The sequence below is a fragment of the Mastigoproctus giganteus genome, chromosome 2, assembly GCF_048544385.1.
Source record: "Mastigoproctus giganteus isolate SK-2022 chromosome 2, ASM4854438v1, whole genome shotgun sequence".
Taxonomy (NCBI): domain Eukaryota; kingdom Metazoa; phylum Arthropoda; class Arachnida; order Uropygi; family Thelyphonidae; genus Mastigoproctus; species Mastigoproctus giganteus.
Genome location: NC_143576.1, coordinates 163,224,646 through 163,245,897, shown reverse-complemented (window position 1 = coordinate 163,245,897; position 21,252 = coordinate 163,224,646). Strand labels below are relative to the sequence as shown.

General features: G+C 37.2%; 1 protein-coding gene across 3 annotated transcripts in view; it reads right to left on the bottom strand.

Annotated features, from left to right (window-relative positions):
- The window catches only part of Dora (zinc finger SWIM domain-containing dorado), a 729,579-nt gene that overhangs the window by 129,268 nt on the left and 579,059 nt on the right, over positions 1–21,252 (bottom strand). For all 3 annotated transcript variants that reach the window (XM_090389614.1, XM_090389612.1, XM_090389613.1), the window contains exon 19: positions 5,511–5,794. In XM_090389614.1, the coding sequence (XP_090245740.1) occupies positions 5,511–5,794 (284 nt within the window). The remainder of the gene's footprint in view (positions 1–5,510; positions 5,795–21,252) is intronic.

Genomic DNA, 21,252 nt, shown 5'->3' with positions numbered 1-21,252 from the left:
CAATGGAAGTATATTCAGAAAAGCATGCAGCAGAAACAGAATGTCTATGAGACAGAGAATTGTTAGAGATGGTTCATTGATTAACCTAACTGCTCTCTTTTGAATGGAATCTAGAAGTCTGAGAGAGAGAGAGATTTTGGGGTCATTGCCCCAGATGTGGGAACAATATTCCACGGTAGGATGGATTTGTTATTTCACAGAATGAGTAGTTATTTTGAAGAAAAGTAACACCGAGAGAGAGAGAGAGAGAGAGAGAGAGAGAGAGAGAGAGAGAGAGAGAGAGAGAGAAAACCTTTCAACCATCCTGGATTTGGAAGAAGAGGAAGCAATTTTTTTTGACAGAAGACTACAGGAGACACTAGTTGGAGTATACTTGGAATAATAAGAGGTGGTTTACCACAATCATAAATACACGAGTTGAAGAAAGTAGGATTCTAGCAGGTCAGCTTTATCTTTGGGAAAACATTGTGGCTAACAGCTCTGGCAAGAAACTAGAATGCTCGACTACCACGTGGGACAGAAGCAAATTTTCTACTTTTAGTCCATTCAAAATCTAGTTCAGACTTTACAATTGTCGCGAGCTTTTGTGTAGGCAGAAAATGAACCTGAAGATTTGGATGCAAGCCAATTGTGATAAGCAACGTTCTCATCTTGAACAGCCTTAACACATTTATTGGTAAACCAAGGTTAAGATAAAGGACTAGATTTTAAGGTGGAGTATGGAATAAAGGATTCCTCCCCTACAAGAATAATTTCACTAATACAATCTGAGCAAAAGTTGACATCAGAAGACTGAAACAGTAATCCAACCAAGGAAAAGAAAAAAAAAAAAAGAAATCTCACACATCATTCAATTTTGAATTCTTGTAATGACAAACAACATGAGATTGAGAAATTCTGAGAAAAAAAGGCTCCATTAGAGAAGAGACAATCACCACGCTGTGATCTGACATGTCTAGAGGACTACTCACCTAGACTCCTAGAGGACTACTCACTTAGTTGGAAGGGTTGTTTGTGAGAAAAAAATCAAGAGCATTGGCTGTGTGGTTGGGATTGTCTGCTTTTCTGGTAGGTAAATGAACAATATGTACATGGTCATAGGTAACTGCAAAAGCCTCACATTGGGACCTGGGTCTGTATGACATTCTTACATAGAAAACAGAAGCCTACTGGAATTGTGAACATTAAAAATGACCAAATAAAATTACCTCACTGTTAGGAAAGCTGGACTGGAGAAAGTCAAGTTTCAAGGAGAGGAAGTCAAAGAGTTCCAAATGATTAGTAAAGTTGGGAGAATAATAGAGGCAACAGATGAATTTGACAGAATGAGGTAGAGATAAACATTTTAAGCCAGAGAAAATCGAACAGAGGAGATTCAAAATTATTACGTCTCTGACAGGGAATATCAGAATGGACATTTTGAAGCGAAAGGAATCATACAACAAATAATTTGGACAACTGAGATGAGCAGCAGTTGAATCAACCGATAACTGAGATTCTGTCAGAAAAAGTAAGCGGGTTTGGCAAACCGTAAGTGGAAATGGACTTCACTGATATTGGAGCTAAGACCATGTATATTTGTGAAATGAACAAGGAAGTGTTTGGGAGATTTAGATCTTTTTGCAGATAAGTTTATTCCATTAGTTTGACAAATCATGATGCAATCAGAAGTAAGAAAAGGTGGGGAGGACATGTATGAAAAATGAAATTTATCGATAAGGTGTACACATGGCAAGAATATACTCAACTCCTTGACAATGTCTCTCCCCCCCCATACACATTTCTTGGATTCCTTCCAGTCCATTATCTGGCAGAGTAGAGGCAGCAAGATTAAACATTAGCTGATCCAGAAGCCTCCTAGAGAATTACTAACAGGTTTGGTCAGTGGACTATCTAGAGGCTGGCCTGAGAACACTGTTTTAGAGCTGTACCCTTGAAAAGTAAGGAAGATTGAATCTCACCAGTGTCCATCATAACCTCAAAAGACGTCAATCATACTTCATGATGAAAGAGATTGGGCATTTGCCAGAGCTTTTCTCCACAATCATACTGCATCATGCTTCGAAGAGATGGGGCATTTGCTAGAGCTTTTCTCTGAAGACTAAACATGGGTTCTATCACTTCAAGCTTCCAATAAGCAAAGCGGTGGTATTGCACTGGTCGATGAGACTCATTTACCAAATATTATTGCCTGGTAACAACATAGAATGTGGCATTCCTCCATGTGGGGGTGAACGCCACACCTCGACCCCAACTTACATTGGTTCACACCTGGGAGGGTACCTGCAATATTTCAGGACTTGCACATGGGGATTATACCCAGGGTTACTAACATTCTCACCACTGTGAAGGTGCAAGCAGAGGATTTTGTTGTCACAGAATGACCAGACTTCACTGAAATTTGGCCCATTTGACTGACTATCAGTTCCACTAGCATTTTAGACTCCCATAGGTAGCAAGGCCAGCCGAGAAAATTCTGTGACAGTCTCTATGACTAGAATGTTATTTTAAGGTTACATTGCATATCTTAAAGTGATTATTGCCAAAAAACAATGCTTCCCCCCACCTCCACTATACAAGTACTTGTATAGTGGAGGAGAGCATTGCTTGTTGCAATAGTACTTGGTTACAATTTATCAGTAAGCAAGTACTATTATATTGTACCTCATATATATTAAAGGCAGACATTCAGATTCCTCTTTAAATACTCCAATATTTTGCAATACTAATCAAACCTTGTCAAAAAAAAAAATAATAAATAAATAAATAAAAAGTGACCCAAAAGAAAGACTCAGGGTATGGTTTGTATAATTTCATATACTACACATTCAATCAATCAAAGATTTAAATTTTGTACAGTAACGATAACAGAGAAAGAAAGACAATGAGAAAAAGAAAATCTGATGGGCTTCTAAGAGAGCTCATAGGGTTTTGACAAAGAATTTTTCTGACAGGTAAGTAGGCAATTATTCTGCTGTATATGGCAATGAACAGGCCATATTTTGAATACTGCATATAAATTTGGAAGCCTGATTTTAAGAAGGATGTGGATCCGTTTGAACAGGTGCAGGGAAGAATGAAATCAGTGACAGAAACAAAAGGATACTCTCTTACCAAGAGAAAAAAAACAATAAGAAAAAAAATAAAAATATCTACTGTTCGAATTCCAGCTCAGATTGTCAAGCCAGAAGCATTTAAATCTTTGTAAATGAATAAATCGGGGTTGTTAAGAGAGTAATAAACACAGTTATAGTGATTAAATGTCACATTTAGTTTAGTTTAAGTTTGGTTTCATCATTCCATAAAACACTTGAATAATATCTGGATTTGTAATGCTTTTGGCCAAAAACTACTTGCTAAATTCCAGTTTTCTATTTGGATCTTCCTCATTCCAACTCTATAGCAACAGGGAATGATAAACTTTGTATTCAAATTCCTTTATGATTCTAGTTAAGCTTGCTTTAGGCATTTTATGTTCCAAATTGGTAGATGTCTTTGAGATTAGAGATGTTATGTTGTTGTTTTTTTGTTATTTGGTTTTTATGAGCATTAGCAACTAAGGCCATATTGCTCCGGAGATATGCGGTGATCATTCCCTGACCTTTCCGCATCCTCTGTATTTGGTGGTCACTGGCTCGAACCCTGGTCTAATCAAGAAGCGTGTGCTATGCACTGCTGCTCCTGCCCACCTGGCTACGGAGGCTTAGAGATGCAATCTATCATTGGGAACAGTGTGCAATCTAGTAGGTTTTGGTACATTGTACACTATTCCCATGTCATCAAACTTCTTCACAATTTGTTTTATGGTCTTTGTTGTAGGTGGTTTATGCTCAAAAAACTTCTTGAACTAGCATACTTCTTGCAGTATTTTCATATTTTGCATGCTACTTTACAAATTTCAATTCTCTCCTTCATTGCAAGGATCAAGGTACTTTTCCCGTGTTAAAATTATTTTAACACATGAAAAAAAAAAAAAAAATAAATAAAAATAATTATAAACAATTTTTCGAATAACTTATACATATTTACATCATCAGTTATTCAAAGCAGTTTCATTACTTATGGATCATCCAGTATGTTATATCATTTTATATATAACAATCTAAATATTTGCAGTGAATTTTACTTTATTGTAATTTTATACTATGTTAAAAAAAAGTTTTATATTTTTATCTATGGATAGATGTTCTATAGAATGTCCAATGTAATTTTTGCTATTCTTAGGAATTAAACTGATTGGATTGCTCATTTAAAAAGTTTAAACACCTTGGTTAATGTATTAATGTTTTCTAAATTTCTTTGGGAAATTTTTAAATTAAATCAAGCTAATTTATATTAGAAACTTTTAAAATGAAATTTGAACTAAATTGTAAATAATTAAAAATAATTCTATAAATTTAGGTTTGTACTGCATTCTCTTTAACCCTGTTATTTTCAAAGTGGACCTGACCATCATGCTGTAGTAAGCAAAGGTTTTTAATGATCAAATTACAAGAGTTACATTAAAAGCTTATTACAATAATAAAATTCATGTATGCTAGAGTCTAAAAAAAGCCAATAAGCACTATCATGGATCTCCAATCTTTTTTAAGATGTTTTCTAGAATATCAAAAGAGCATCAAGTATATTTTTGCGGAGATAAGGAATAACTGTCGAAAAAAAAAAAAAAAAAGGAAGACAGTGGTGTAGAGGTTGAAGTTATCCAACACCACCACTGCCAATGGCAAGAAAATGAAATTTCTCGTATAACACTTACACAATGTTTACATATTCTTAAAAATAAAAGTTCTATAAAATACATTAGCAAACACAGGAACCTTTCACATAAGGATGGATTCTGATGAACATTCTGAAAAGTCTCAGAACCTGGTGCATGTTTCCCATTGTATTTATGAAATCTTGTTTCCTAGATTTCTTAATGAAACAATAAACAATAAAACAATAAAAAAATGTTGAGTAAATAGCACTGCAGTGCTGCTGTTTCCTCCAGCTTTAGTCAACACAGTTTTTGCTAACTCAAACATGAAATGAGCTGAAGCTTCACTAGGTTGATTGGGGACACTTGGATACACTCATTTCCCTTTGAACCTATTTGGATATTTTAAGCTTCAATAATGCTTAAAGATTTTAATAACAACAACAACAACAAAAAAAAAGGCGAAATTAAAACTAACAATTTTACATTTCAAATATTATAGAAGTGTATCATTAGGGTATTCAAAGAGCACAGGCATCAGGTTGATAATCCTGACACTGCTAAGATTTTAATAAGCAATACACTGAGTACATAAAAAAATTATCTGAAAATTTACATTTGATAATTTTGTTATTTTATCAAAATTTTGTATTATTCTCACTAAAAAGACTCAAATCAAAAATGTTGAACTTTTAATAATTAAAGACAAGATCACATGTATTATGATTATGGATATAATCATTTGTAGAAACAGTTTGATCTGTTTCCACAAATGATTTTCTTTTTAGAATAGGGAAGAGAGGAAATCAGGTACCTGTAATCCAAGAGACTTGAGAGGAGTATGTGCGGGAGAGCCAATTTGGAGAAACAGCATTGTGAAGACCCAAGGCATATAAGCCAATTTGAAAGGCACACATATGTAGGGCTCGGTGAGGACCCCGATGATTTTGGCTGGCAGAGGGTTGAGTAAATAGCACTGCAGTGCTGCTGTTTCCTCCAGCTTTAGTCAACACAGTTTTTGCTAACTCAAACATGAAATGAGCTGAAGCTTCACTAGGTTGATTGGGGACACTTGGATACACTCGTTTCCCTTTGAACCTATTTGGATATTTTAAGCTTCAATAATGCTAAATGGATAACATGCATGTATGATTAAAAGAAAATAAGTAATAGATAAGAAACAGTATATGTGAGTGAAATTGAGATTATAAAATTATTCTTTCCTAAATTCAATTTTCCAAATAAAAAAAAAAAAAAAACAAAAAAACAAACTCCACATTCCATCTAAACTGTTCATTTGAGACTTACTATGCTAATTGAATCTACTCTCTTCATTATGTTTCAGAAGATATTTGTTCTCCATTATTGAATGAAACAAGATATCAAGATTACAAACTAAAACTGGAGAACCTACTAGGTGAAGTGGATTTTTTTTTTTTTTTTTTTCCTTTTCTTTCCTGGTGTTAAATCTTTTGCCAGCAGACAGAATTTTTCAGGTGATCTGTTCTCATCTGATGCAGCATTACCTTCTTTTCTGGAAACAAATTTTTCAGATGTTATATTATACCAAATGGGATAATCAGCATCCACTGTATTCTGCTGATAACATATTAAGTCCTCATTCTCTGGGTTCCAGAAACAAGACTATATCAGAATTTCAGAAGCTGTTCATGACAGGCTAGTTTTGGAAATAATTCAGAGGTTTTTTTTTTTTTTTTTTTTTTTTTTACTTAATTGGATACTAAAATTAGAGTTAATTGCCCTAGTCACAATGGTTACTTTATTTTTGTATTTAGTTAAGGATTTAGAAAGCTACAGCTTATCAAGATAATCTTTGATATCAGTATTTTGGTGGGAAATTTGTAGCAGACACTAGTAAATAGTAGTTTAAAAAACTGTAATATTCAACTGAAGTGTTCTAAAGTGCAATAAATAAACAGTTTATGAATTCATAGTAAGATAAGCTTAAATTATGGATTCATCAAGAAAAGTGAATCCCATTGAGTCTAACAATGTTGTAACTAATGGCAGAATTGCCAGCGGCAATTCTCCCATGAATTACAGCCTTTTCCTTGAACTCAATGTCACATGCATGCCAAACTTTTGCTAGCTGATGAAAAGCAATTTCTTTGCACAAGATACCAAAAGTGTATCAAATTAAATTCAAAAATCAATATATCAGGTATGATTGAGTATTGAGGGCCTAGAACAAATTCAGTCTACAGACTTGTCAGTGACTCAAGTAGTCGATTCTATGCCGGGCAACATGCTCCTGAATTCAGCCCTAGAAATGGATTAACTGGTGCAGAATGTATTGGTTCCACAGCAGAGAGTTTTAATTGGGACTCAACCATCAGGAAAACAGGGAATATATTTCGTAAAAAAGACAGATGGCATAGGGTCAGAATATGTCTACCAGGAGCAAAAATTGAAAATATAACAAACAATTTATCAGATTATATGGGAGTAGTGAATGTATTATAATACATGTGGAAATTATAATTTAAAACTTACAAATGATGAACGGCTTATGAAATATAAGGTCACACTGAAAAAGCATTACGAGATAAGACAAAATGTTCTTGTGTCTGCAATTCTACCCAGACATGACAGGAAGAATTTTACGATAAAAGTTCCTGTGGATTAACTCTAGGCTTGAGGGACTCTGCAAGCACATGGGGAGAAATTTCTTCTTAGCAGGGCTGGACTTAGTTGATAAACAGAATTTATTTTATAAAGTTGGTATTCACTTAAACAGAGGGTCAAAAGTTTTGCTAATGAAATTGAGGATGCATTAAGGGTTCAGGCAAACTGTTAGTCTGGGATTTGGGGGTGGGGGAGAAGATACAAGATCAGCTCACGACAGTGGTATGGGACAAAATTACATTTGCACCCTCTTGTGAGCAAACATAACCTTTATGCTATTTATGTTTGCACACAAGAGATGATTTTTGTTTCTACTGCACTGAAAAGGAAAGTACAATAGAAAAAAATTCTTCAGCAATTGTAAAACACATGGAAAATCACTTTTAAGGGGTGCATGCATCATGGTTGTCAAAAACAATAAAGATCCCAGCTTTTATAGTCAGTTGCCATTTGTCAGTTACCCAACCAAAGATCACAAAGTACATATCAATTCTTTCTTCTTTTATAACAGTGACTTATAGATTTTTACAGTATCAGTTCTGAAACTGACAGAGCTGATACTGCAAAACATTGCTTACTTCATCTTTTTTAATCTTTAACACCAAGAAATACTGGAAACTTGTTTAAAAAATTGCAAATTTGAAAAAATATTTATAAGAACATTTTTCAATGGGAAATAGTGTACTAGGTAGTTACATGCAATGATAAAATACTTCCTCACTGAACAAAAGAATGGAGTCTCCTCCTCCTCCTCTTGTTTTACACTCTCCGTAAACTTGGAAGAAGAAATGGCTATACTAAATCTGCTAAGGTAATCAACTTCTAAATCAAAAGTAAAAGATTTAAAAACCATTCGTATAATACATTTGCACAAAACATCAGCAGCACATCTAGGGATTAATGAGCTGAGTACATGAAGGTGAGATATATTAAATTGAAGACCTATATTCAGATTTTAAAACAATGGCATAACATTTAAAAGAAACAAGCAAACTGCTTTCTTCAAACCAGAAGAGAGGAATATAAACAGACTTTCTGCATGAACAAGGATACTTAGTGGATGATTTGAACATTGGTCACTGCCACTCACTATTCATTTGGTAACTCTGAAAAGTGATCTTATGGTTTTTCTAACCAATTCTTTAAACAGACTTGTCAAAAGTTGCCACAGTTCTACCAATCTAGTTACACATTTAACCAAAGATAGCCATCATGAAAACACACATGCTTCAAGATAATTTTTATTTCATTGCCATGTATCAGTTAAAATTGTTTAATTCTTTCTTTCCTTTCAACACTTCTAGTAGTAACAATAAATGTACACCAACTATTCATCCACTTTCAAAGGGAGGCATGCAGCTCTTTTTTTATACACAAATTATACTATGCCAAGAACAACCTATTACTATAATGTCCTCAATCTCCTGTTATACTTCCTACACCAGTTTTTAGACCTACCATAACAAGTGCATTACCAATAAATAGAATTTAAGGCAGTGCACCCACTTGATGTAGGTTGCCCATGCAATGCTGAGTCAGTTTTGTAGGACATAAACACTGGGAGAAACAAAAATAAGAGCACAGACCAAATGAATGTGATGAGTGAGGAGCACATTAGAATGTCTTATATTGCAGAGTTTTAAACTTCAAGATAATGATTGGAACTTTCAGAGATTAGTCACTCCAACACAGAAAATTTCTGCATTTATTAGATGATTGCTTTCTATGCAAGAAGCATATTGGAGAGGCAACAAGAGAAAGCAATATTCTTGATCTGATTATCCTAAGTGGCACTTCATGCCCTTAAGCATCTCCAGTTAAAGCAACCACTAGGTGGCAGTAATCATAACCTATATCGATGTGGATGAATACTGATAAATGTGGATAGATACTACAGATAAATACTGTCAAAAATTAAGGGAAAAGATTTTGCTTTTGTAAAAGTGACTACAATGGTCTAAGGCAGTTTTTATATTCTTTTGAATGATTAATTTTGAATTAATGTCACAACTACAAATTCTAAATGGGAAACATTTATGGAATTAATCATTGATTTATACCAACTAAGAGATACTGTTCAAGGTTAAGACTTAAATGACTATCAGATGAACTTATGAGACTAGTGGCAGAGAGACAAAATGCATGGGATGCTCAAAAATTACTAGGGGACACAATCTACAGTATGCAATCAAGTCTTTGGTGGGGGGGGGGGAGTAAGCAAGGCAAGGCAGATTGTGAGAATTCTGGGTGAGAATGCAAGAAGTAAAAAGAAATTTTTGGTATATTAACATTAAGAGGAAAGGAATTAACCATATTGACCCATTAATGATGATCTTGTTCAGACTGCTGACAAACTGAATAAATATTTTATTCAGTTTGTCAGCATTTATCATGCATGAATCTAATTTATTATTACATTCATATTATTATTGTGTGACACAGAGTGAAACAGAAGACAGAATAAATAACAAGTTTAATACTAATAGTAAAACACATATATTAAATACATACAAAAGCTTTCGGTTATTATGGTAACCTTCATCAGTCAAACTAACAGTTAAGAGTGGAACATGGGGCTGTGTACTGCCAGTCATGTATATGAAACTACGTGATGCAATAGTTAATTGTTTGATGTTGAAGCCTGCGGTTGCACCTTATGTGAACATTTCCAACATCTGTCATTCATCAAAATGGTTGTTTCAATAATAGAGTGGACATGACATCCACTGCTTCTGTTGACTGAGGTAGTAGAGCATGTAATGTTCAACGATTCCAACCAGGCACGTATCTACAATCACGACATCGTGGTGGGTTGACCAGAAGTGTTCGGCAATGGCCAAGTGTTCTATGTCTGCTAAGTGGATAGCTCTTTCATGCTCTGAAAGACATTTGCCGCGTCTCCTCCCAGTTTCCCCGATGTAGCAGCTAGTGCAGTCATGGCAAGAGACGCCAAAAAAAATTTCCAAGTTACTCTGTGAGAGAGAGAGAGAGAGAAGTAGAAGGGAATCACCAAGAAAGAGAAGAATGATGATATCCAGCTCAGGACCCTGGGTGTGCCAGGCTCATACTCACCAGATGTGAGCCCCCTGGAGTTAATATAAATAGGAATTAAATGATTTTGTGCTAACTGACAAGGAGATGGAAGAAAAATTTTTGAAACACATGCCATCTCCTAATGGAGGTCAGCAACTACACAGCAACTGTGTCATGGTCTCTGGTATCTCCGAACAGCTGTTATCAGTCCCATAGGTGTTCAGGCCCATCCAATTCTTGATGTTATCTAGCCATGATATACATCTTCTCCCCATTCTCCCCTCAATAATTCACCACAGAATTGCATATTTGTTGTTCCGCATCAGGTGTCAAAGACGCGCCTTTCTTTTTCTTTTTTCACTTTACGTTCTTCAGCAATTCACAGGTTTTTCCAATTCTCTGCAGGACATGCTCATCGGCTACCCTTGCTGTCCATGGTATCATTAACATTCTTCTGTATGTCCACATTTCAAATGCTTCTAGTTTCTTGGAGGAGTTAGTTTTCAGTGTCCATATCTTGGCACCATACAACAAAACTGACCAAACGTAAAAACTCATTATGGGGCTTCTAAGGTGGAGATCTAGGGTTCCCACTGCAGATCTCATTTTAAGGAAATACTGCCTAGCCATTTCAATCCTTGCTTTTATTTCCATATTTGGTTCATTTCTGTCATTGATCCAACAGCCTAAATGTTTGAATTTGTCAACTCTCTCTATCAGCCTTCCTTTTAACATGAGAGGTGGTGGTGTTGGCATTGCCCCATTAAGTACCATGAGCTTAGTCTTGTTGATATTAATCCTGAGGCCCATTCTTTCACTTTCCTCAATCACACAATTGAGGAGTATCTGTAAGTAATGTATATTAGTTGTACAAAGTACAGTTCATCAGCATAGCAAAGGTTGTAATCACTCTATTATTGACAGAGATTCCTTCATTTCTTCCTCTAATGCTTTCTTGAAGATGACATCTGAGTAAGCGTTAAACAAGAGGGGGGAAGACTACACATCCTTGCCTCACTCCACATTCAGCGTTGATGCTTTCTGTTTTTCTGCCATCAACTACAACAGATGCTGTTTGGTTCCAGTAGAGGTTTCTGATTATTCAGATGTCATTTTCTTCATCAAGGCCGGACTCCATGAATCTCATGAGCTTAGTGTGTTGGACTCAATAAAACAAAGATGCATATCGATCTGTTGTTATCTGCAACTTTGCATCATGACCTGGGCACAAAGCAGTACTTCAAAATGAGGACTGGATGAGCCAAGTCTTCAAAATGAGGCCTTAGCTCATCAAGCTGATTAGCTGAAGTCTCCACAAGTCCTGGTGTTTAGGTTTTTGAGAAGAATGATGAACACTGATGTCAGCCAGTCTCAAGGGGATGTTATTCATGTTGTGAATTCTGTTAAATAATTCAACAAGAATGTCAGTGCTTTTGTAGTTGAGCAACTTGACTATTTGTGCTGTGATTTCATCAGGTCCTTTGGCTTTTCCCTTCTTCACCTCGTATCTTAGGATGAATGGCCCTACCACTGCATTGTTGTCATCTAACCCACGTTCACTGTTGGTGAAAAAGGTCGTTTATGTATTTAGTCCACATGTCCAATTTTTCTGATTCTTCCACGATAATCTCACCTTTGTCATTTCAGATTGAAGTTGGTTGTTTCATTCTATTAATTCCTGCAATCTCTTTAATCTTTTTGTGAAGATTGAAATTACACACTTTTCTTGCAGTGCTTCTATTTCTCTGCATTTTTCTGATCCAGCTCTCTTTAGCTCCTTTAATTTTGTTCTTTTAACCAGTCTATTCACCTCCTTGTACCTTAGTGCACTGCAGTTCTTAGATGCTCTGCACTTCTCCACAAATGTCAAAATTTCATCTGCCATCCAGTCCTCCTTCTTCAGGCATTTTTCATAACCTAGAACTTCTGAGCTCGTTTTAGTCAGAACAGATTTAAAACTCTTCCAAAGATCTTCCACTCTACTCTCCTCCTGCCTATGGATGTGTTGTATTCTTTTGTTAAGGCATGATATTACATTTCTGGATTTTTTAACTTCTCTAAGTCAACTTTCTTCATCGGTTGCTTTCTCCTAGTAGCCTTTAATTTCAGTTATGACTGGACTATATTAAAAATCAATATCTGCACTGGGATATGTCTTGGTGCTTTCAATACTGCTCTGGAAATGCTGATTAATCATGATATAGTTAATTTTGTTTCTGAGCATGTTTTGTGTTCTGTCTAGGGGCAACTTCCATGTATAGAGCCTTCTCTTGGGGAGTTGAAACCAGGTGTTAGCAATGATCAAGTTTTCCTCTTGGCAAAACTGCATCAGCTGATCCTCTCAATCTTCCCTTGCTCCAAGACCAAATTCTTCTACAGTTTCACCAGAACTGCCTTTTCCAACCTTGGCATTCAGATCTCCCATAACAATATGTAGGTCTTGTTTCTTTGTTAGTTTGACTACTTCTTTCAGCTCTGTATAAAAACATTTAATTTTCACATCTTCCTTATCAGAAGTCGGGAGCACATACGTGAATTATGTTGACATTTTAAAGGTTGTCCCTTCAGCTGGAGTAACATTATTCGCTCGGAATGTGGTACAAAGTTGAAGATGCTTTTGGAAACATCCTTGGTGACTAGGATCCCTATTCCATGTTTGTGTATGTTGTTGTCATTTCCAGAGTAGACTGGAGATATGCAAATGTCTCTCTCCCCCCAATCACAAAGTGGGAAGGAAGGTAAAAGGTTAAATGAATAATTACAGATTTATAAACTTGACTTCTGTTCCAGGGAAAATAATGTAGTAGAATAATATACCATTTGGGTGGCACTACACACAAAGTAGTGGAGAACTTCTGCAGGCCAGTTTTGTAGAAGCCCTTCAAATCGTGACATGTCAGCAACAAAGTGTTTTCCATGAAGAAAGGACTTCAGGGCAGGAAAGAGGAAAAAATCCAAGGGTGCAAGGTCAGGGGAATAAGTAGGATGCGGCAATATTTCAAACCAAAATGTGTGGGTATATCTCACCACAGCATGCGAGGAATGTGCAGGGACATTGTCGTGGAGCAGGCACACACTCTATGACAGCTTCCTCCATTTTTTTTTTTTTTTTTTTTTTTTTTAATATTATAGCAGCTTGTCGCTTTATGAGAGGTCAGAATAATACTTCACTGTCACAGTACTGCCCTTTTGAAGGTAGTCTGTTGGTATTACACCATGCTGATCCCAAAAAATTGACAGCATCACCTTGCCAGCACTTGTAGTAGTAGTAGAAGTGGCACATGATGCAAGAAAGCAAGTGTAGGAGCTTATGCAGCATCAGCCAAAAAAAAAAAAATCACACCATTCCCTCCAAATGCCTGTCCAGTTCCTCCTTAAATTTATTTAACCTATCAACTTCCACAACGACAGATGGAAGTTTGTTCCAGCAATTAACCACCCGCTGGCTAAAGGCATATTTCCGCACATCTATTCTACATCTGTCCTTTCTTAATTTGAATTTATGCCCCCTTAGGTTCGTAATCTGAACAAGTGGAAGGATCCCATCAGAATTCAGCGTGCTCAACCCATTCAAGGCCTTATAGACCTCAATCAGATCACCGCGCAGGTGCCTAGTCTCCAGCCACTGCAATTTGCAGAACTTAAGCCTCTCTTGGTAAGAGAATCCCTTCATTCCCCTCACCAATCGTGTTGCTCTTCTCTGTACACGCTCAAGCAAATCTACATCCTTCCTAAAATGAGGCCTCCAGACCTGTACGCAGTACTCAAGGCGTGGCCTGACCATTGCCTTATACAGAGGGACAATCACCTCCTTTTCCCTGCTAGCAAAATTCCTATATATCATTGACAAAACCCCATGACCCGCCCTAGCAGCCTGTCTGCACTGCTCAGAAAACTTCATATCTGACTGCACAATTACTCCCAGGTCTTTTTCATTTTCTACCACCTTAAGTGTAGTACCACACAGTTGGTACGTTTCTCTGGGGTTACTTCTACCCATATGCAGTACTTTGCATTTGTCAAGGTTGAACTTCAGTTGCCACTTCTTAGCCCATCTGCCCAAATTATCTAGATCCTGTTGCAGTAGCACACTGCCATTACTGTCATTAACAACCCTGCCAACCTTTGTGTCATCTGCAAACTTCGACATTAAGCCTGATATACCTTCATCAATATCATTGATAAATACACAAAACAACAGTGGACCCAACACCGAACCCTGTGGGACTCCACTAATAACATTAGCCCACGAAGAGCAGCACCCATTGATTACCACCCTCTGTCTTCTCCCACTTAACCATCCTTTTATCCATTGTAGCAACTTACCCTTAATACCATTCTGCTCCAATTTGTACAGTAGTCTTCCATGCGTAACAGTGTCAAAAGCTTTCCTGAAATCCAAGTATATGATATCAAAATTATTTTTTGCATCCAGTTCCTTTGTGACCACATCATAATAACCAATCAAATTTGTCAGACAAGACTTTCCCTTAACAAACCCATGCTGTGTTTGAATTATTGCTGCAGTCTTGTCTAGATGATCCTGCAATGCATCTTTAACCAGTGACTCCATTATTTTACCCAGAACAGAAGTTAAACTAACTGGTCTGTAATTACTCGTGTCACCCTTCGATCCACCTTTGTGAATTGGGGACACATTTGCACATCTCCAGTCCGTGGGAACCTCCCCTGAGTCCAAGGATGCTCTCATAATTATGGCTAAGGGTTTGCTTAGTTGCTTTGCCACCTCCTTTAAAATAACTGGATAGATCCCATCCACCCCAGGTGCCTTTCTTATGTTTAACTTCAACAATTTCTCCTCCACTTTGCTCTCAGTTATTACAAAATCATTAAGCACACTGCTACAATTTGATAACCTTCTTCCATTTTCAAACTGTAATAATTCCTCACGTGTGAATGTAGATGCAAAATACTCATTCAGTTTGTTTGCTATCTGAGCAGGATCATCAACAGTCGAACCATCAATATCAAGTGGACCAATCATATTCATCCCCTTCCTTTTAGAGTTTATATAAGTAAAGAAATCCTTGCTGTTTTTCTTAGCATCTTTTGCCAAAGATATCTCGTAATCCGTCTTTGCCTGCCGAACCTCCTTTGTGACCTGATTACAGACTAGCTTATATCTGCCACAGGCTTCTGTGTCACCTGATAATTTATATGCATCCCATGCATTTTTCTTCTCTGTCACGAGTCTCATTAGTTCATTTGATAACCATTTAGGCCTAAACCTGAACGATATTTCTTAATCGGTATATAAAGTCTAGTAGCTTCCACGATTAATTCCTTGAATGCTTCCCACTTAGAATTTACTGTTTGTAACATCGTCAGTTGATCTCACTGTACAGAATTTAAAAACTGTCTGAGACCACTGTACTCCCCTTTACGGAAGCAAAAACCCTTTCCTTTACCCCTGAAGGTAGTTACCTCTTTGAGTAAATCCCACTTCAGCACACTGTGATCACTGCCACCTAGTGGTTCCTTTATCTGCAAATTCTTAATACATGAATGATCACTGCTGATAACCAGATCAAGAGTGTTACTTTCTCTGGTTGCCTCTCGAACATGCTGCTGCAGAAAACAATCATCCAATAAATCCACAAAAGTCTGACTAGTGTGTGAGTGACCAACCCACAAGTTCCAGTCAATATTTGGGAAGTTAAAATCCCCCATTATAAGACATTCTGATTTACTGGCCCACTCTATTTCTCTGTACAATTGTTCATTGTACTCATTCAAGTCATTAGGCCTATAACACACTCCTACTCTTATTTTTCCTTTCGCAGTGCTTATCTCACACCAAACTGACTCAACAGAGCACTGTTCATCTATATTAACTGGGTGCACTTCCTTTGATTTTATGTTTTTCTTAATTAACAGCATAACACCCCCTCCCTTTCTGTCCTGTCTATCCTTTCTGTACACATTGTACTCCCCAAATTCCTTGGTTACACCTTTGCCTTTTTGGGGAGTGGTAATTGTGCATGCTTTCCATTGTTTTGACATTTGTTTAGTTTCAGGATCCTAGTGATGGATCGGTTTCAGCCATGGAAAAAATTCCTCTTGATTTTCCTGGCATATCAACAACATTTCATGTGCACATTGAGCCCTTTCTTTCTTTCTTCTGGTAAGGGGATCAGAAGTCTTGGGAACCCATCTAGCAGACACTTTACTCATATATGCAATCTGTTGATGATTTCCACAGACCCTACCTAATTTGGAGTTCTGTAGCTAGTTCTTTGATGCTAATATGGCAATCTTCCAGGATTATTGCCTCAATTTTTGCAAACACTCTTCTGCAATTTTTGCAACACTCTCTTCTTAGAGCAGTTGCTGGGCATCCTAGGATTACTTAATCATGAACTGAGGTTCTTCCACATTTGAACTGTTTATATCATTGAGCAACAACACTGTAACCTGGACAGTCTTCTCCATTAACAGCGACCATTTCTTCATAGACTGTTTTGGATATTTCCCTTTGAAGAGAGAATAACCGAATTACTGATCTGTATTCAACTTTATCCATTGTGATACTTCGCTTCATTCAGTGGTGCAAAGAAGAAAGGGGAAAAAAAAAAAAAAAAAAAAAAAATGGAATTGTCAGATTGAAATCGAAATTTGTGTGGCTGCTATAGGGATTTGGAGATATCAAACAAAAAAAATAAATAAATAATTTTTCTCTCACAATTCACTTTTGGATGAATAAATTTTTTTTTTTTTGAACCCACCCCTTGTAAAAGACAAGTTTTGCACACTGCATCTGCAAAATTAGTCACCTACATTGAAGTATTTAGGATTCAATGACCTACACTGTCATTGAAGTATTTACGATTTAAATGGATTGAGAAAATTAAATGATGGCACCCTTTCTTGGACAAAAAAGATGAGGTGACATAAACCTAGATTGATTTTTAGAAAAAAATCGCATCTGGTTGTGGAAGTGGATAAACTGAATAAATTTAAGGAAGCATTAAATATATTATTAGATGACAATTAATAAATGATATGGGTAGGGCTGAATGTATAAGCTTGCTTCCTTGCATAATTTGCCGAGCAATACAGTAAACTGTAAAATCCAAATTCTTTAAAATCTGACATATTTTACAGAACAATATATCATCATGCAGTATGACTGATGACTTTTGAGGTTATGATGGACACAACGAGATCCTGTATGGCAAGATCCAATCTTCCTTACATTTCGAGGGTACAGCTCTAAAACAGTGTTCGCAGGCCGGCTGCTAGTTAGTACACCAGATCAAACCTATTGGTAACTCTTTAGGAGGCTTCCGGATCGGCTAGTGTACAATCTGGCTACCTCTACTCTGCCAGAGAGTGATTGGAGGGAGTTCGAGTAGTGTGTGTGTGTGGGGGGGGGGCATTGTCAAGGCCCTGTTATGTCAAGGATCTGGGTATATTCTTACCATGTCTACGCCATATCCAAAAATTTCATTACTTCATACAGCATGTCACTCCACTTTTTCTTTTCAAACACTTCATAGTTCATTTCACAAATATACGTGGTCTCAATTCTAATCTAAACGATGTCCATTTCCACTTGCAGTCTGCCAAACTCCATGTACATTTTCTGACAGAATCTCCCTGAAGCTCACTGAGGGTTATCGGTCAATTCAACTACTGCTCATCTCAGTTGCCAAAATTATTTGCTATATGATTCCTTTCCCTCAAAGGTGGTATTTGCGCATATGTCCATTCCGATTTTCCCTGTCAGAGACTTTGTAATTTGGAATCTCCTCTTTTCGATCTACTCTGGCTTAAAATCTCTTTACCTCATTGTGTCAAATTCATCTGTTCTCTACGTTCTCCCAACTCCACTAATCACTTGGAGCTCTTTGACTTCCTCTCTTTGCAACTTGACTTTCTCCAGTCCAACTTTCCTAACAGTGTGATAATTTTTCCTTGGTGATTTTAATGTTCACAACTCCAGCTGGCTTCTATTTTCTAGTCACACTGACCCAGCTGGTGGAGATGCTGAGGATTTTGCAATTACTAATGACCTTGCACTGATTGTTCATTTACCTACAAGAATACCGGACAATCCTAACCATACAGCCAACACGCTTGATCTTTTTCTCACAAACAACCTTTCTAAGCACACGGTCGAAGTGAGTAGTCCTTTAGGCACTTCAGATCACAACTTGGTGATTGTCTCTTCTCCAATGGAGCCATTATCTCATGGCTATTCCCAACCTCGTGTTGTTTGGCATTACAAGAATGCAAAATGGGATGACTTGCAAGATTTCGTTTCTTCCTTTCCTTGGTTGGACTATTGTTTCAAAACTTCTGATGTCAATGTTTTCTCAGATCGTGTCAATGAAATTATTATTGTAGGAATGGAATCCTTTATCTCCCACTCCACTTTAAAATCTCGACCTTTATCTAAACCTTGGTTTTCCAATAAATGTGCTAAGGCCGTTCAGGAGAAGAATGTTGCATATCATAATTGGCTTGTTTCCAATTCTTCAGTTTCATTTTCTGTCTACACCAAAGCTTGCAACAATTGTAAAGCAGTCATTAATCAGTCCAAACTAGATTTTGAACAGGTTAAGCGTAGAAAACTTGCTTCTTGCCCTAATGGTAACCGAGCATTCTGTTCTCTTGCCAAAGCAACTTTTGCCCATCTCTGCTCCCATCTCTGTCAAAACCAGGTGGTTCTGTTGTCGCTTCAACCAAGGATAAAGCTGACCTGCTAGCATCCCATTTTTCTTCCGACTCATGTATTAATGATCTTGGTAAAACACCTCCCAGCATTCCCAACATGCTCCATTCAATGCCTCCTGTGGTCTTCCGTCAAAAGGATGTCAGAAGGATTTTGACGAATCGTGATGCTAAGAAAGTTCCAGGTCCTGATGGTATTTCTCCACTTGTTCTCTCTCAAAACCTGTGCCCCTGAACTTACTCTTATTCTTTGCCGCCTTTTTTCACTTTCTTATTCCAAAGTGTTTTTCCTTCTGCTTGGAAATTTGCTCACATCCAGCCAGTTCCTAAAAAGGGTGACAAATCCCTCCCATCCAATTACTTCTACTCTTTCTAAAGTAGTGGAGAAATCAATTAAGCACAAACTTTTAAACTACCTAGAAACCTTCCGTCTGATCAACGATCGCCAGTATGGATTCCGTCAGTGTCGATCCACTGATGATATTCTGGATTATGTTACCCATTTATGGACAAATTCAATGGAAAAGTTCAGTGAAGCACAAGCAGTTGCTCTTGACACCTCAAAGGGTTTCAATCGTGTTTGGCATAAAAATCTTCCAAACCTCTGTCTTCTAATCTCTCCAATGATGCTGGTGTCCACCAAGGTTTGGTTTTTTTCCCCCCAACTCTTTTCCTCTTACATATTAATGACCTTCTTCCATTGACCAGAAATCCTATCCATAGTTTTGCTGATGATAGCACATTGCATTCCACTTTCCAGTTTGAGAAACCTCACGCTGCTCAATCAGCTTCAACTTCTCGAATATCCACTACCAATTTCTTAAATGCCAATCTCTAGGTAATTCTCCAGTGTGGCAAAGACAACTCAGTTGATTTCATTACTTCTAAAACTCAGTCCTGTCTTATAGCTCGCAAAAAAGATTCTTCTGCTGCTATGCTTATCTTTGGTAACACTCCAATATCTAGGCAAGTTGATATACCTCTTTTACAGATTACCATGACTTCTAATCTCTCTAGGCACAACTTGTGATACTCGTTGCAATACTTGTAATGTGCACAATCACATTACAAGTATTGCATCTAAAAAACTTGGTTTTCTCTTTTGCTCTCGGCACTACTTTTCTTCCAAACAGCTGTTCACTATGTACAAATCGAAAATCCGCCCTACCATGGAATATTGTTCCCACATCTGGGGCGATACCCCCAAAACCTCTCTCAGGCTTCTAGATTCCATTCAGAAAAGGGCAATTAGGTTAATTAATGACTCATCTCTAACAGAGTCTCTCCACTCGCTGTCTCAAAGATGTACTGTTTCTGCTGCATGCCTTTTCTACAGATACTTCCATGGGCACTGTTCTTCTAAATTGGCTTCTATAATTCCCGCTCTCTCTTTCAAAACAGTCCGAACGTGTGCTGCCACCAGCCAACATCCATTTACTATCCAACTTCAAACTTACAGAATCAACTTTTAATCTTCCTCGTTTATTCATTCAACTACAGTTTCTGGAACAACCTTCCTTCATATGTCTTTACTGAAAATTAAGGTCTACAGAAGTTCAAGTCTAATGTCAACAAATATCTTCTCTCATCTTCTCAACCTCAAACCCAAGCACGATACTAAGTACTATAGGCTCTAATACCTGTCATGTTTGGGGGTTTCATTAAAAAAAATAAATAAATATTCTAAAATCCAGAAATACTGAGGAAGCAATCTGACACGCTTATCAATGATCACATTCTGTCTCGCCTCTGTAGCCAGGTAGGAAGGAGCAGTAGTGCGTAGCACACGCTTCTTGATTAGACCGGGGTTCGAGCCCATCACCACCAAATATGGAGGATGCGGAAAGGTCAGGGAATGACCACCGCATATCCCGGAGCAATATGGCCTTAGTTGCTAATGCTCCTAAAATCCAAATAACAAACAAAGAAACAAACATTTTGTCTTTAAGAATCAATACAAAAAAGTTGATATTTCTCTCTTTATGAGACATTTCTAGAACTATTTTAAGTCTTTAAACCTTGATGAATGCAAAAACAGTTAAAACGCTTTGCAAATTGCCCTGGAATTGCAGTACCTTCAAACAGATAGCCTTACCAAAAGGTTAATTGGTAATTTGTTTAAATGATGAGACTACTATGTTTCAGGATCAAGTGGTTCCCACATCAGATAGATGATCTGT